The following is a 13,001-nucleotide window of genomic DNA, read 5'->3' on the forward strand; positions in this document are numbered from 1 at the left end:
GGTTGTTCTTCCCTCAGTTAATTTTCCTCATTAAGTGTCCAGCAATGGCAATAAATATAGTAGATAATGAAGTGTTAAAGAAATCCATATAAGTGTGTTGAGTATAACTGGGGGAGAGTGTTAAATGTGTTGTTAGACAGACCCATAATACTGACCTCCATCTTTGAGTGAATGTGTGTTTTGATGTGTGAGATATAGAAGAATGTAGAAACAGAAAGTATAACAATACTGAGCTCTTCATGCCCACACTCACTTTTAATGGAGTGAGCACAAGTGAATTCCTCTTGTATTATTTGGTGTGCCTTTCTGTAATTCTTTTTCTGTCTCTTGCATTCACACTTCCTTTCCCAGCATTGCTTTCGCAGTATGTGTTACGTCTGGCGCAAGCACTTCAAAATCTGCCTCTATCCCCTAGCTGTTTTGCTTTTAAATTCAGCGCCATGCTTTTTTTTATCTGCCTTTAAAGTCCCTGCTTCAAAAAGCCATCAGGTTTTTATTTATCATCACTTCATTACTCATACTAAAGCCTTATATTTATATGAATCTGGCAGCTAATATGTGAGCGTAGTGCTAAATAAGACCTAGAACCTAGAAATAAAGTGCATTAGACAGAAAGAGTATTTGGATGGATGAGTGTGATATTTAGAAATGCAAAACCAGAAAGAAAGATGAAAATGGTCCAGGAGAGGTGTGAGGTGAGCTTTTCTGTTTATTTTTTAAACAAATGCCATCCTCAGAAAGGTAAGTCAGAGAGCAGTGTCGAAAGTCTTCTGTCATCTGGGGATTCACTGGTTTTCTTTGTGATGATATTTCTTTTTGTACTCGGCCGTCTTTGTGTGCTCTTTTCAGAGGTGAGTTCTGTGTGTGTGTGTGTATGTGTGTGTGTGTGTGTGTGTTTAAACCATGAACATAACAGAATGCCATTGAATTGTGTCGAGTGTTCATCAAAAGTATACAGCACAAAGCATGGTAGGCATTCATAGAAAAAGGACTTTGAAGAAATGGCTGTGACTCAAGTTCTGTTGAGTGTTTCATGTGGCTGTGAGATTACCATCACTTGACTTGTGGCTGTCTTTGATTACGCTTTCAAAGTGAGGCTCTTTGGGCAAGTTCTGGCATGGTTTGAGCCGCCATGTCTGGCACGTTTTTTTTTTTTTTTTTTTGGCCTCCCGGATGCATTGTGATAATAAAGTACATACTTGAGTAAAAGAAAATGGGAATAATATATAAATATATAAATACTTTCACACATATAAACAGCCCATACACACCAATATTTACCTTTGTACATGCACAAATCTCAAATCTAAGTACATTAAAATCTTATACTACCCTGAGCAGAAAGGTCTGTAGAGTTAAAATACAAATAACTGCTAGATGGTAAAATGCCAAAGAAAGAGTGGCTAGGATGACCTGATTTCCATAATAATGCTGGGGGGGGGGGTATGTTTTTATTTTGAGAGGAAAATTAGCTTCCAGTGTAAACTTTACCCTATACCTTATTTGTGCATTAAAAGCCGAGACAACGTTTGCCATTGTTTACACTCTGTTATGCTCAGACCAGAATATCCTAGTGCAAAGAGGATAATAAAAAATAAAGCAAAATCTGCTGCTATGTTTAGATAAGAAATCCATCTGGTTATAGCAGCCCATTTGTCTTAGAGTGATAGCAGCCAGCGGAGATGAGTGATGGCTTGGGTTAGGGTTAAGTGGGTAACTTAATGCTCTCATCTGATGATCCGTCACTACACTGGTCTCAGGCCTGAACAATGGTATTGCTCCCTTACCAGAACTCCGTTTCCTTTCTTACTGGAAGCACCAACCCCCTCTCAGTGCGAGCCATGTTCCCGCACAGATCTCTGCAGCACCCTGGTGGTCAGATGCAATTCACCTCACACTGAACCCACAGACAGTCTTCCACAGGTGTGTTCAATGTCTTCTCAGGTTACACTCAAGCTCTAAGTGATTATAAGCCTTCCATCATCCATTCTGCTCTGCATAAGCTCCTTGCTTTTAATCAATGAAGCTGGTAGGAATGAACAGAATGTTTAGTTGATATATGAAGCGTGGCTCTCATCTGGCAGGTAGTGACTGTATTAGTGGCGATGGCCAGGTGGTGCCGCTCCTCCTCATCGCTCTCCCTGGCGGCTAGAGGTGACACTCCATCAGGGAAATTGATTGTGCTCGTTGCGCGGCTAATTTATTGATGATTCTCCCCAAGCAGGGATAATGAGTTCATGGGCTTCTGATTGATGTCCGAGTGGTCTGTGTAGCAGAGCTGGGATTACGACTGCATGCTTGACAGCTGGGACAAGCAACTTGTTTAGATGAGCACCTAGTACATGGACATATCGATTAAAGCTTAATTTAAATTAATATTCCTGTTCATGTGTTCATCAAGGCAAACTGAGGTGGCTAGCAATGAGACAAAACAAGTCCGCCCAACTAAGCTATGTTTCAGAATCTGAAATTATTAGCAAAAAAACATGTACTGGCAGAATAGTTGACAGTGAAAGACCAACTTGCATGAATGTATATTTAACAGGATGGTAGCTAAACACAGCCAGATAATGACCATGTTAAATATTGCTGTTAAATACAATATGGCTACATAATGGTGTGGGCTGCTTGTGGAAGTCATTAGGTCTAATATGGGCCCATTAAAGAGGACCAGACACCGCATATGTATAAACGCTGACTTTTCTATATATAATGTAATATGTAAAGGTAGGACCCAAGGGTGTAAACTCTTGCATTTGCTTTATTAGGGCAGCTCTAAAAAATCATTTTCAAAGTCTATAGCTGGGGTCAGAACACAGAAGGTCAAGATAACATTGAACATCAGAAGTATAAGTCAAACAAAACAGGAATGGGTCAACACAAAGAGAAACTAGAACATGAAATTGAGGCTCAGAGTTAAAGTAACAAATGCATGATTATACTGTTTGTGATGAGACAAAGAAATAGCAGGGTATAAATAGAGAAAGTAATTAAGGACTAAACACAGAACAGCAGAACACAGTCTGGTAGCACAATAATGACAGGATAAAGAAGGAGTCAGGACTAGAACTGAAAGAAAGCACTTGAGAGTATGTACAAAAGCACACAGTGTGCATCTTAAATGCAAAATGACTTGAATGCAGTGCACATTGCACTGCTTTACGAAAATAAATTTTTGACAGAGCTGATTACTGCCCCCAACTCTATCTCCTGACAAATCCTCCTAGGCATAGAGTTCCTGAAGTGTGACAGAAAGGTCTAAAGCATGTCCCGAACCCTTGGGCGGAACATCCACAATTGGTAGGGCGGCTCTAGGCTTCCTTTACCTGCGGGAAATTTGGGACACATAACAATGAGTAGTAAACATAACAACTGTTTGTAAACATGGCACTGTCCATGTTCGTTTTATTATCAGATCTCAGCAACACTGAAAATATTGTAGTGCACAGTACTACCCTGTTTATCATCTTCAATAATACGTCAGTATTTCTCTACACATGGTTTAGTAATTGTTTGATAGCATAGCTTGATCCTATTCTTTATTACTGCGTGATAGTTATCCCCTCGTTTTTGTGTTGTGAATCCCTTATCTGTGACTTTTTGAAGACAAATTATTTAAAAAGATGAATTGCTAGTCTGCATACAATCTCTGTAGCCCTGTGATGTTGCTCTATGCTGTTTTATGTAGCACCAGGTTTCCAAAGAAACGTTCTCATTCTCATTTCACTCTGTACTGCGTCAGCTATATATGGTTGAAATGAGCTTCTTGACTTGTTGGTGCTATATTTCTGATGCTGACCATCATTAATTATTATTATTAATATCAATATTGTTAGACTATATAATCAGGTTCTGAATTAAAGTCCCATATACTTAAATATCTGTAATATAGAATGCTCGATATTTAGAAGCTTCAATTGCTGCCTAGCTGTAAAATCAGCTTGTTGTTTAATTTCATACTATTGTAATGTTTCAGATGCATTACATGTGCTGGTGCTCATCTATTTTTTGCTCAGAGCTGGTATATCTGTGCTACTGGGTTACACACCCATTGACATTGGTAATGAATGACCTGACTGAATGGGAACTAGATCTTCTCCATCTGCACAGTTTTCATGGTTGGTACATCTTTTAGCTGTTAATGGAGTGATTGAGAGTTTTAATTACTCATGCTTTAATCAAGTAGCCTTTTCTGTGATTCTGGATGTATTTTATGTATTTGCATCGAGTGACTTGTTTCTATGAGGTCAAGTTCCATTGAATGCAAATGGCTGTTCAAACTCCTCATGGCCATATTTAGAATTGGCTACTTCAGTTTTAAATTTAAGTCGGTGTTTAGGGTGTGGAATGTTGCTTGCATTCAGAGCAGTTCTTGCATTTAGAGTAATCTGAGTAGTTCATGCATCCCAAGTTTTCAGATTTTAGGGAAATAGAGGGGTCAAAGTCAAGGTTTTTAAATAGTCTGAATAAGGGTGTCTGGCAAATGCCATAAATGTAAATTAACAGTAGTCTGGAATAATGCCAACACTTTATTACAAGAATAGTCCTATTTGGTTTAACTGAAAAAACATGGTTTCTACTCACATTATTTAACAGCCTATAAAACAACACCTAATTCAACACATCTTATTTTCATCAAATTTTTTTTTATTAGAATAGTATTGTACATTGACAATTACAATTGTACACAAAAGACTACAGGGCACTGAGCTGTAATTTAAACAAAAAAACACAATGTATATAATAATGCACTAATGTTTTTATAGTTTAAAAAATATAATTTTAAAATTAAAAGATAAGCTGACCAAGCATTCGTCCGCTATCCTAACAGTTCAATCTAACTGTAATATTTTTCTAATAATCAATCCTGGAGATAAGCAATATTTCTGATTATTCCTGGTGAATTGAAACAAAAGGGTCAAATAATCTGTTGTCCTTCTGTGCAGTGTGTAATATGATCCAAAGTTCTTCTGAGACATGCTTTCTTCTTAATGTAAACCCTCCTCATGCATGGACGCATGGACTGTATATGCTCCGTCCTTCATATAGCTGATTCTTCTCTTTCACTAAAGAGCATTATCAGACAGAAGCTCTCTGCTCAATGAGGTCAAGCCATAGTAGTGCCCTGGTAAATGGGATGTGTAATCCATTAGAAAAAAGAAGAGTTCTCTGTTCACTACATGCCCAGTGCTGTGTCAGGCAACTTGCTTACTCCATTAGACGATACCTGATACAGAGCCTGCCGATGGACGCAGGCCCCTGATCAGAGCAATGATAGGAAAGCACAAACAGTGCATGAATAGCTGATCTGTATGACCCTTTTACTAAAATAAAGCATTACATTATGATAGATTCTGTTTCTTTCTCCTTTCACTCCCTGCCCTTGTTCCTTTCACTCTTATTAGTCATCTGTAAATGAGTTGTCTCATCAGTTGTCTTTAGGTTTAAGAAACATATATGAAGGAGAGAAGCTACTAAACTGATGCCTCTTTATGTTTTTTGGTAGATGAGATTTGGCTGTATACATTTTTTTTATTTAAAGTGGATGAAGATCAGCCAGAGACTACAATAATACATCAAAAATATATGTACTACATCATTAAAAACAGCCAAAGATACATTGATTAAAATGGACAAAATACCACAACTGAAAAACATAGACTATAAAAGTATTCGCAAGAAATATGTAGTAGTGCCACTTTAGTTGATAAGGGCAATTTAATATTTTGATGGATGATCTGTATCCCTCTGTTTACTTCAGAAACCACAATTTGTGTTATTCTCTAAATCAGTAAGTTAAATGCTGACACTGGCTGTAATAAAATGGGTCGATCCAAGATGCAGCTGGGAGTACAGTCCTTTTAATAACAAATCCAAATCGATATACAAAATTTAAACAGGCTTGGAGAAGAAAAAAACTTAAAAGATGATAAAAGGACAAAAATGGGCTGTAAATGGGAAAAACAACAAACAAAAAAACAAATTGTGTAAATATATACATAATCCAAAATGAACTATCTTTTCAGGTTTTTCAAAAGTTTTATAAATGTAATCTTTCTTTACACACACACACACACACACACACACACACACACACACACACACACACACACACATTTGTTGATAACTAATATAGCATGTATTTATATTTGCATGTAGTAATATACAAAATAACTGCTATGCATTGAAGGAACGGGCAAAAATGGAAGTTATTTTGGCTCACATTGATGCCAATAAATATTTAGCAATGTAACAGGTAAAAAATCTAGAGACAAGATGAACTGGGTGTGAATTTACTGAGGTGACAAGAAAATAGTGTGACAAAAATTGAGAACTATAAAAGAACTACACAATACCCAGACGATCATGGACACTAAGCACATCATGCACGAAAACTGCAATTTTAAAACTGATTTAAGTGTCTTGGTCGATATGCTGGAAGTTCCGCACAGCATTACAAGAAGACGCTATGACAAACAGCCGATTTAAAAATCGAGCTTTCATCCTGAGGTGCACTAAATCATTCGTCAGCTGAGGCATTTGTTTGCGAGTTATGGCTCTGCACAGACAGACCAGCGTTTCTTCCATTTATATGGTGGCATTTCCTTTATCATAAATGAATGACTAGTTTTATTGGTCTTAATTTATGGGCTTGTGTTGGTTCTTAGAGGATGTGTTTTTGATGAAGCTTACAATCTTATACCATTTTTGAGTAAGTGTGCCTGCTAAACGCGGTAAATGTAATTAAAACTAGCCATTTAAACTTAACATAATCACTAGTTTGTATATACAGTATGGTATAATTTGAAGTTGATCAAAACTGTTAACATTAATTTATCTACTTATGTGTTAATTTACACACAGTGAGGAGCATGAGTATGATATTAATGCTCTGAATTTACACGACTTCATCATACTGTACATTTCTTGCGTATTTCTTGTGTATATGCTTCTATGAATGAGGTCTATTGAGAGCAACATAGAGAAAAATAAACATAAACATACAAAACCTTCAGAAAGCACAGCTGAAAATATATAGCAGCTGCTATAACACCTATCATTCATTAACATTTGAACCACATGACTTATATTGTGTAGCAAAACAGCTCAGACCCTTTGAGGCATGGATTCCACAAGCCCTCTGAAGGTGTGCTGTGGTATCTGGCACCAAGGCATTAGCAGTTGATCCTTTAAGTCCTGTAAGGTGCATTGTAACAATTGTAATCGAACAGATGCTTGATCAGATTGAGATCAGGGGAATTTGGAGACCAAGTGAGCATCTTGAATTCTTTGTCATGTTCCTGAAATCATTCTAAAACAAATTTTGCAGTGTGTCAGAGCATGTTGTTGTGCTGAAAGAGACCACTGCCATTAGGAAATATTGTTGCCAGTATGGTGTACTTGGTCTGCAGCAATGTTTATGTAGATGCCAGGACTCAAGGTTTCCACACAGAACATTGTTGGGATAGCACATTGCCTCTGCTGGCTTGGTTTCTTCCCCTAGTGCACCTGGTGCTGTATCTTCCCCAGATAAGTGATGTACATGCACCTGGCTGCCCGAATGATAAATCAGACCAGGACACCATCTACACTGCTCCATGGACCAGTTCTTTTGGCAGTGAACAGGCATCAGCATGGGCACTCTGACAGCTTTGCAGCTATGTATCCCCATATGCAGCAAGCTGTGATGATACACTGTGTGTTCTGACAGTTTTCTATCATAGCAGTCATGATCCTTTTCAGAATTTGTGCTACAGCAGCTCCTCTATGAGATCAAACCACATGGGTTAGCCTTCTCTCCACATGAATCAATGAGCCTTGAGCACTCATGACTGTCACAGATTCATTGTTTTTTTTTTCTTGGATGACTTCAGAAAGGTACTAACCACTGCTTACCAAAACCCCACCACAAAACCTGCTGTTTTGGAGACGCTCTGACCCAGTTGTCTAGAGTTGTCTAGTCATCATAATACTTTCTACTTAATATATCCGAACCTTTGATCAATATGATTGTTTTTAGATAATGAATATTACTGTCAAATGTATGGAATTCAGTGAAAAATACACTAACTCTTTGGTTGTTAAAGTGTTAATGTTATATTGCTTGCATATTTGCATATTATATTGCATATTATTTCTGTTTTATGGTAAGAGTTTAATTTCCTGCTAGCTAGTGTTCAGATTACTAGCAAGTGAAATGTCAGACTTATAATGAATGATGTTACTAATCATGTGACTTCATTTGAACACTAATTACACAACATGCAACATCATTAACTGCTTTTTTGTATGGAAGAAACAAATCTGCTACATTTCTATTTCTTACCTTATGAGTTAATCAGGCATTTGGAAGCTGCTTTGCTTATCTGATCATAACCTGTTCACAGACAGAAGATGCTGTGTCTGATAAGGTTTTTCTCCCTGCAGATAATTTCTAATTGTGGATCATCTCTGGTGCTATTGCCTGTTTAATAATCCACCAGAATTAGTGTCTCCAGACAAAGTAACTTCTGTATTTTAAAAAGACATACAACAACTGGAATCCCAACATTTACACAGGAGTGTTTTTTTGCATGTGTTGTGCATTTCTTTCTTAATGGATTTATTGAATTTTGATGTGATGTTGTTGTACTCAATAAATACTTGATATGTAATGTGTTTGTGTGTGTAATGCCAAATTTGGTCCAATTTACAAAGAGTGTCACTACAATTAATGTGTTTGTGTGTGAATGAATGTGCTTAATATTTTGAGTGCACTTGGTTCTCTATGTGTGTGTTCTTTAAGAATGGTGTGTGTTTATGCCTCACTGTCCAAGTACTTTTAAGCATTTGTTGCTTCTATGAGCCCACTGTTTATAGGAAGTGCAACCTTCTCTGTGGCTCTATGTGTAAACTGAGACTGAGTAAAAACAACCAAAAAAACCCCCACCCTTTAAAACCCTCTTAACCTTTATTCTTCACTAGAAACATATTTTATTTGTGTACGATACCGAACGCACTTCTGTTACAATCGTGTAATCATTATAGCATTACACATTGTGAGCTATTATGGCCTCGAAGCTTGCCTTTGGGCAATTTTCAAACCATCATGGCTAATACAGTATCTGACATTTCTTTTTTTATAAGGACATGAATATTCTATATTATCTTTATCTAGAAATATATTTTTTCTGATAATCCACTTGCACAATGTCCTAAGGCTCCGAAAGGAAATTATGTTTTGTATCTGCTAAGATGAGCAAAAATGGTTTAGGTGATAGGGTCTAGCCTTAGGCTTCAGGTGCATTTATACTGTTATATTTCAGATGAAACATGTTTCTAAGTTTAAAAGTAAGTTTTTATTAGGTTGATGAGCCTTTCCAAAACTTGGACCTGCCTTTTATCTAGCAACCACAGCAACAGGATTTTGTGGCACCTTACAAAATCAATAGGGCATGTATAAAAATAAGTGCAACATCAACCTGCAAACTGGATGAATGAAGAGGCTGCCAACCTTGTTTTTGCTAGTCTTATAGCTGCATTAAACCTTTTACCCTTTCACAGCTTAGTGATTTCTGTCTCAGCTCTACCAGTGAATGTTATAGATTCATCCAGCTTTTGTTGGTTTAGTAACAGCCTTGGCCCCCGACAGCGGCACTCGCTGGTAGAGATGGATGGCGCAGTTAATGATTGTGGCTCAAAACAGTCTGCTTAGCAGCATGCTGATGTCACGGCACTACAGGAGCATGGCCTAATTAGAGTCTCCACTCTTTTGGATCACCTTCAGCCTCTCTGACCTGTTCATTAATGAGCCAGACTTTTTTTTCCAAAAACCTTTCCTGACTTTTCTGTTCTTAGACACACTTGCTAAATTATTAATTGACTCACTTGGATTCTTATTCATGTCAAAATTTTCTGTATTGAAGCTGCTTTTGTTGTTTGATATCCTAGTATTGAGGTTTGATTGATTACTTAACATTAATAAAACCAGTAACTAGTGGCCATTTTTTCAGGTAAACTTACCATTTAACTGCTTTTTGTACTATTACAATTACTAATTGCACTGTTTATTCACTATTATTTCATTTAAACTGCCAGAATTTGAACCTTGACCAGGAATTTTGAGTGGTGATCCATTTTCAGCACATGTCTGACACAAACATAGTAGTGTTTGGACCAATTACTGGTATGTCACTGTCAAGGTTAAGAATAGTCCACCAACCAAATATATCGGATTAATAGTGGCTCTGTGCCTAGAAACGGACAAAGATGATGGGTTAGACAATGATTTAACCATATTGTCCTATATTCTGTACACCTACCAGGTGGACAAATCACATCTCATTTACCTGCAATAAGTCTCACTCATCAGCCTTTAACTCATCAGTGTACTCCATTATCCAACTCCAAAAAAAGGCAAATCTTGCACAGTTTAAATAAGTAACTTTCTTTCGGCTTCTCCCGTTAGGAGTCGCTGCAGCGGATCCTCCGTATGGTTGATGTTTTTATGCTGGATGCCCTTCCTAACGCAACCCTTCCCAATTTATCCCGGTTCGATCCCCGGGCCGCAGCGGTGAGAGAGCCGCATCCTAACCACTAGACCACCAGGGAACCTAGTTTAAATCATAAGTAAAAGGCAAAAAAGAAAAAAGTGATTCTAAGCGGTAGAAGTGGAAGTTTAATTAATTTGGACAGAAATCTACATTATTTAACAGTGTTGCATCACCTGAAAAAGCTCAAATCTGGAGCCAAAAATGTAATGTTTCACATGAAAATGCAGAAAAAGGATACATTTCTGTTGTATTAAAATGACTATGAACACCAAGCAAATCACACAAGGAAGTTTTTATTTTATTAATTTTTTCAAAGCAAAGTTTCTTGGGACTTTCAACTACAATATGTCATTTCAACATCCCTAATGCTGTGTTGGAAGAGCAGGGGGCCACATATCAAAAGGAGAAGATGAATGACTGCACACTAGGGAGTAAACAGCACATTTGCAGTTTGAGACATACCAGATTGGTCACTTATCATTCACTTAGTATTAGCTCTAATAAAGTGTTGCACAGTGTTGAAAGAAGATGCCATGGCACACGTATCTGACTTAGACACTATCTAGTTCAACCCAGCAGATCCTTCTTTTATACAACTGCATTCATCTTCTTAATTAAATCTTTTTTTTTATTATTGCTTGTGGAAATTCTCCTCTGAACAATTTCTGAAAAAATTCATTTCTAATTACATTTGTACATTACATCTTGTGTCAATGGTAGTTCGTTTAAGTGCACGGAAGTTTAGCTAGCCCATTGCATGCCTAAAAACCCATAAACACAGTGTCAGTATGAGACAAGATGCACATCCAGATGCATCTCTCAATGGCAGCTCAGCTCTCATTGGTGTCTTATCAGTGTAGAAAAATAGAAGGGCTCCTTTCCAAATCCACACTAGCTAGTTAAGAATTTTATTAAGAAGTAATAGTTGTTGATGTACAGTATGTATACTGTACATCAACAAAGAACTGTATACTTCTTAATAAGAGACACACTTGTAGTTATACAATATGCCCCCTTCATTTAACCCCATCTTATTCCCTTTCTTCATTTTCCTAAATCTTAGCCTTTCCTCTGTGCAGCCCTCTTTCCCCTACTAGCTGGTGTGGATTTGGAAAGCAGCCCTTCTATGTTTCTGCACTGATAAGACACCATTGAGAGCTTTCATATGCATCTGATTATTTCTGTGCTCTGGCTTACAATTTGTGCTGTTTTCTTCCCTCAGCATCTTTGAGGCTCAGCATCTGAAACAGCCTCCAGTGTGGATAAATGCTTTCCTTTTAAGTCTTTAAAACTGTTGAGAATCAGTCTTTGTTGTTCAGGAAGGTCACTTCTGAAAACTGTGTTCTCCAATTGATATGAGAATATGGGAAGCTTTAGATTTCTTTTTTTTCATCTGTAGTGACCGAGAGACTAAAGATAGATTTGCTAGATGATTTCTGATGTGTAATATACAAATATTGATTATGTATAACAAGAGGAGTGTAAACGTTTCAAATGGGAATAATTTGGCATATGAAATAAATAAATAAATGTAAATGATTTATCTCTCTCTCTCTCTCTCTCTCTCTCTCTCTCTCTCTCTCTCTCTTTCTCTCTCTTTCATTCTCTTTCATTCTCTTACAGAGGCCTTTGATATGGTTTTGCGCTTGGGCCGTAACTCTACTCTCACCCTACTGAGAGAGGAGTTTCCTGGACTGGGTAGTGGAGCTAATGGTGCTGCTACTCAGCTCTTCCTGGATATGTCCCTTTACATCCTTGGATCTGATGCCAACGTAGACGACATGGTGACATCCTTCTTCTCACGCCTCTTCCCTCTTGCCTATCGCCGCCTCTTGGGCAATGGGGCATCAGCAGGAATCTCAGATGAGTGCATGCACAGGATGTGGCGTGAGGCATCAGCATTCGGCTCTTACCCTAAGCTCATGATGACGCGTCTTTCACGTTCACTGTTGGCCACACGTCTCTTCCTTCAGGCACTGAACCTGGGCATCGAGGTGGTAAACACCACGCAGCACCTAAAGGCAGGAAGGGAGTGCGCTCGGGCACTGCTCCGCCTCTGGTACTGTCCACTGTGTCAAGGACTGATGGAGGTGCGACCATGCAAGGCAATGTGTCTGGTGACAATGGGCACCTGTCTTGGGGGGGCAGCTGAGGTGCAGCCACACTGGAGGACCTACGTGGAGGGACTGGGCACTTTGGCAGCTGCCATGAGAGGAGGGCAGGACATTGAGGCAGTGGTACTCAGGCTGCACGTCATCATCCGGATGGCTCTGAGACACATTGTGGCGGCCAAGAGCAGAGTGAACACACAGGTCAGTTATATCCAGTTCCTATAGACTGAATCTAGAGTGCATGTGCAGTTATCACAGGAAATCATTTTATCAAATTGCTCTCTAATAAGAAAAGAATTACAATTGGTACTGCCTAAAAACTACTATTATACGTGAGTAAATTTCCCACTCTCCTCAC

The 13,001-nt window shown here is 38.2% G+C and overlaps 1 protein-coding gene across 2 annotated transcripts in view; it reads left to right on the forward strand.

Moving 5' to 3' along the window:
• The window catches only part of gpc3 (glypican 3), a 106,465-nt gene that overhangs the window by 41,166 nt on the left and 52,298 nt on the right, over positions 1 to 13,001 (forward strand). For both annotated transcript variants that reach the window (XM_046850601.1, XM_046850600.1), the window contains exon 3: positions 12,156 to 12,844. In XM_046850601.1, coding sequence (XP_046706557.1) covers positions 12,156 to 12,844 — 689 coding nt within the window. The remainder of the gene's footprint in view (positions 1 to 12,155; positions 12,845 to 13,001) is intronic.

This window comes from Silurus meridionalis, chromosome 5, assembly GCF_014805685.1.
Source record: "Silurus meridionalis isolate SWU-2019-XX chromosome 5, ASM1480568v1, whole genome shotgun sequence".
Taxonomy (NCBI): Eukaryota; Metazoa; Chordata; class Actinopteri; order Siluriformes; family Siluridae; genus Silurus; species Silurus meridionalis.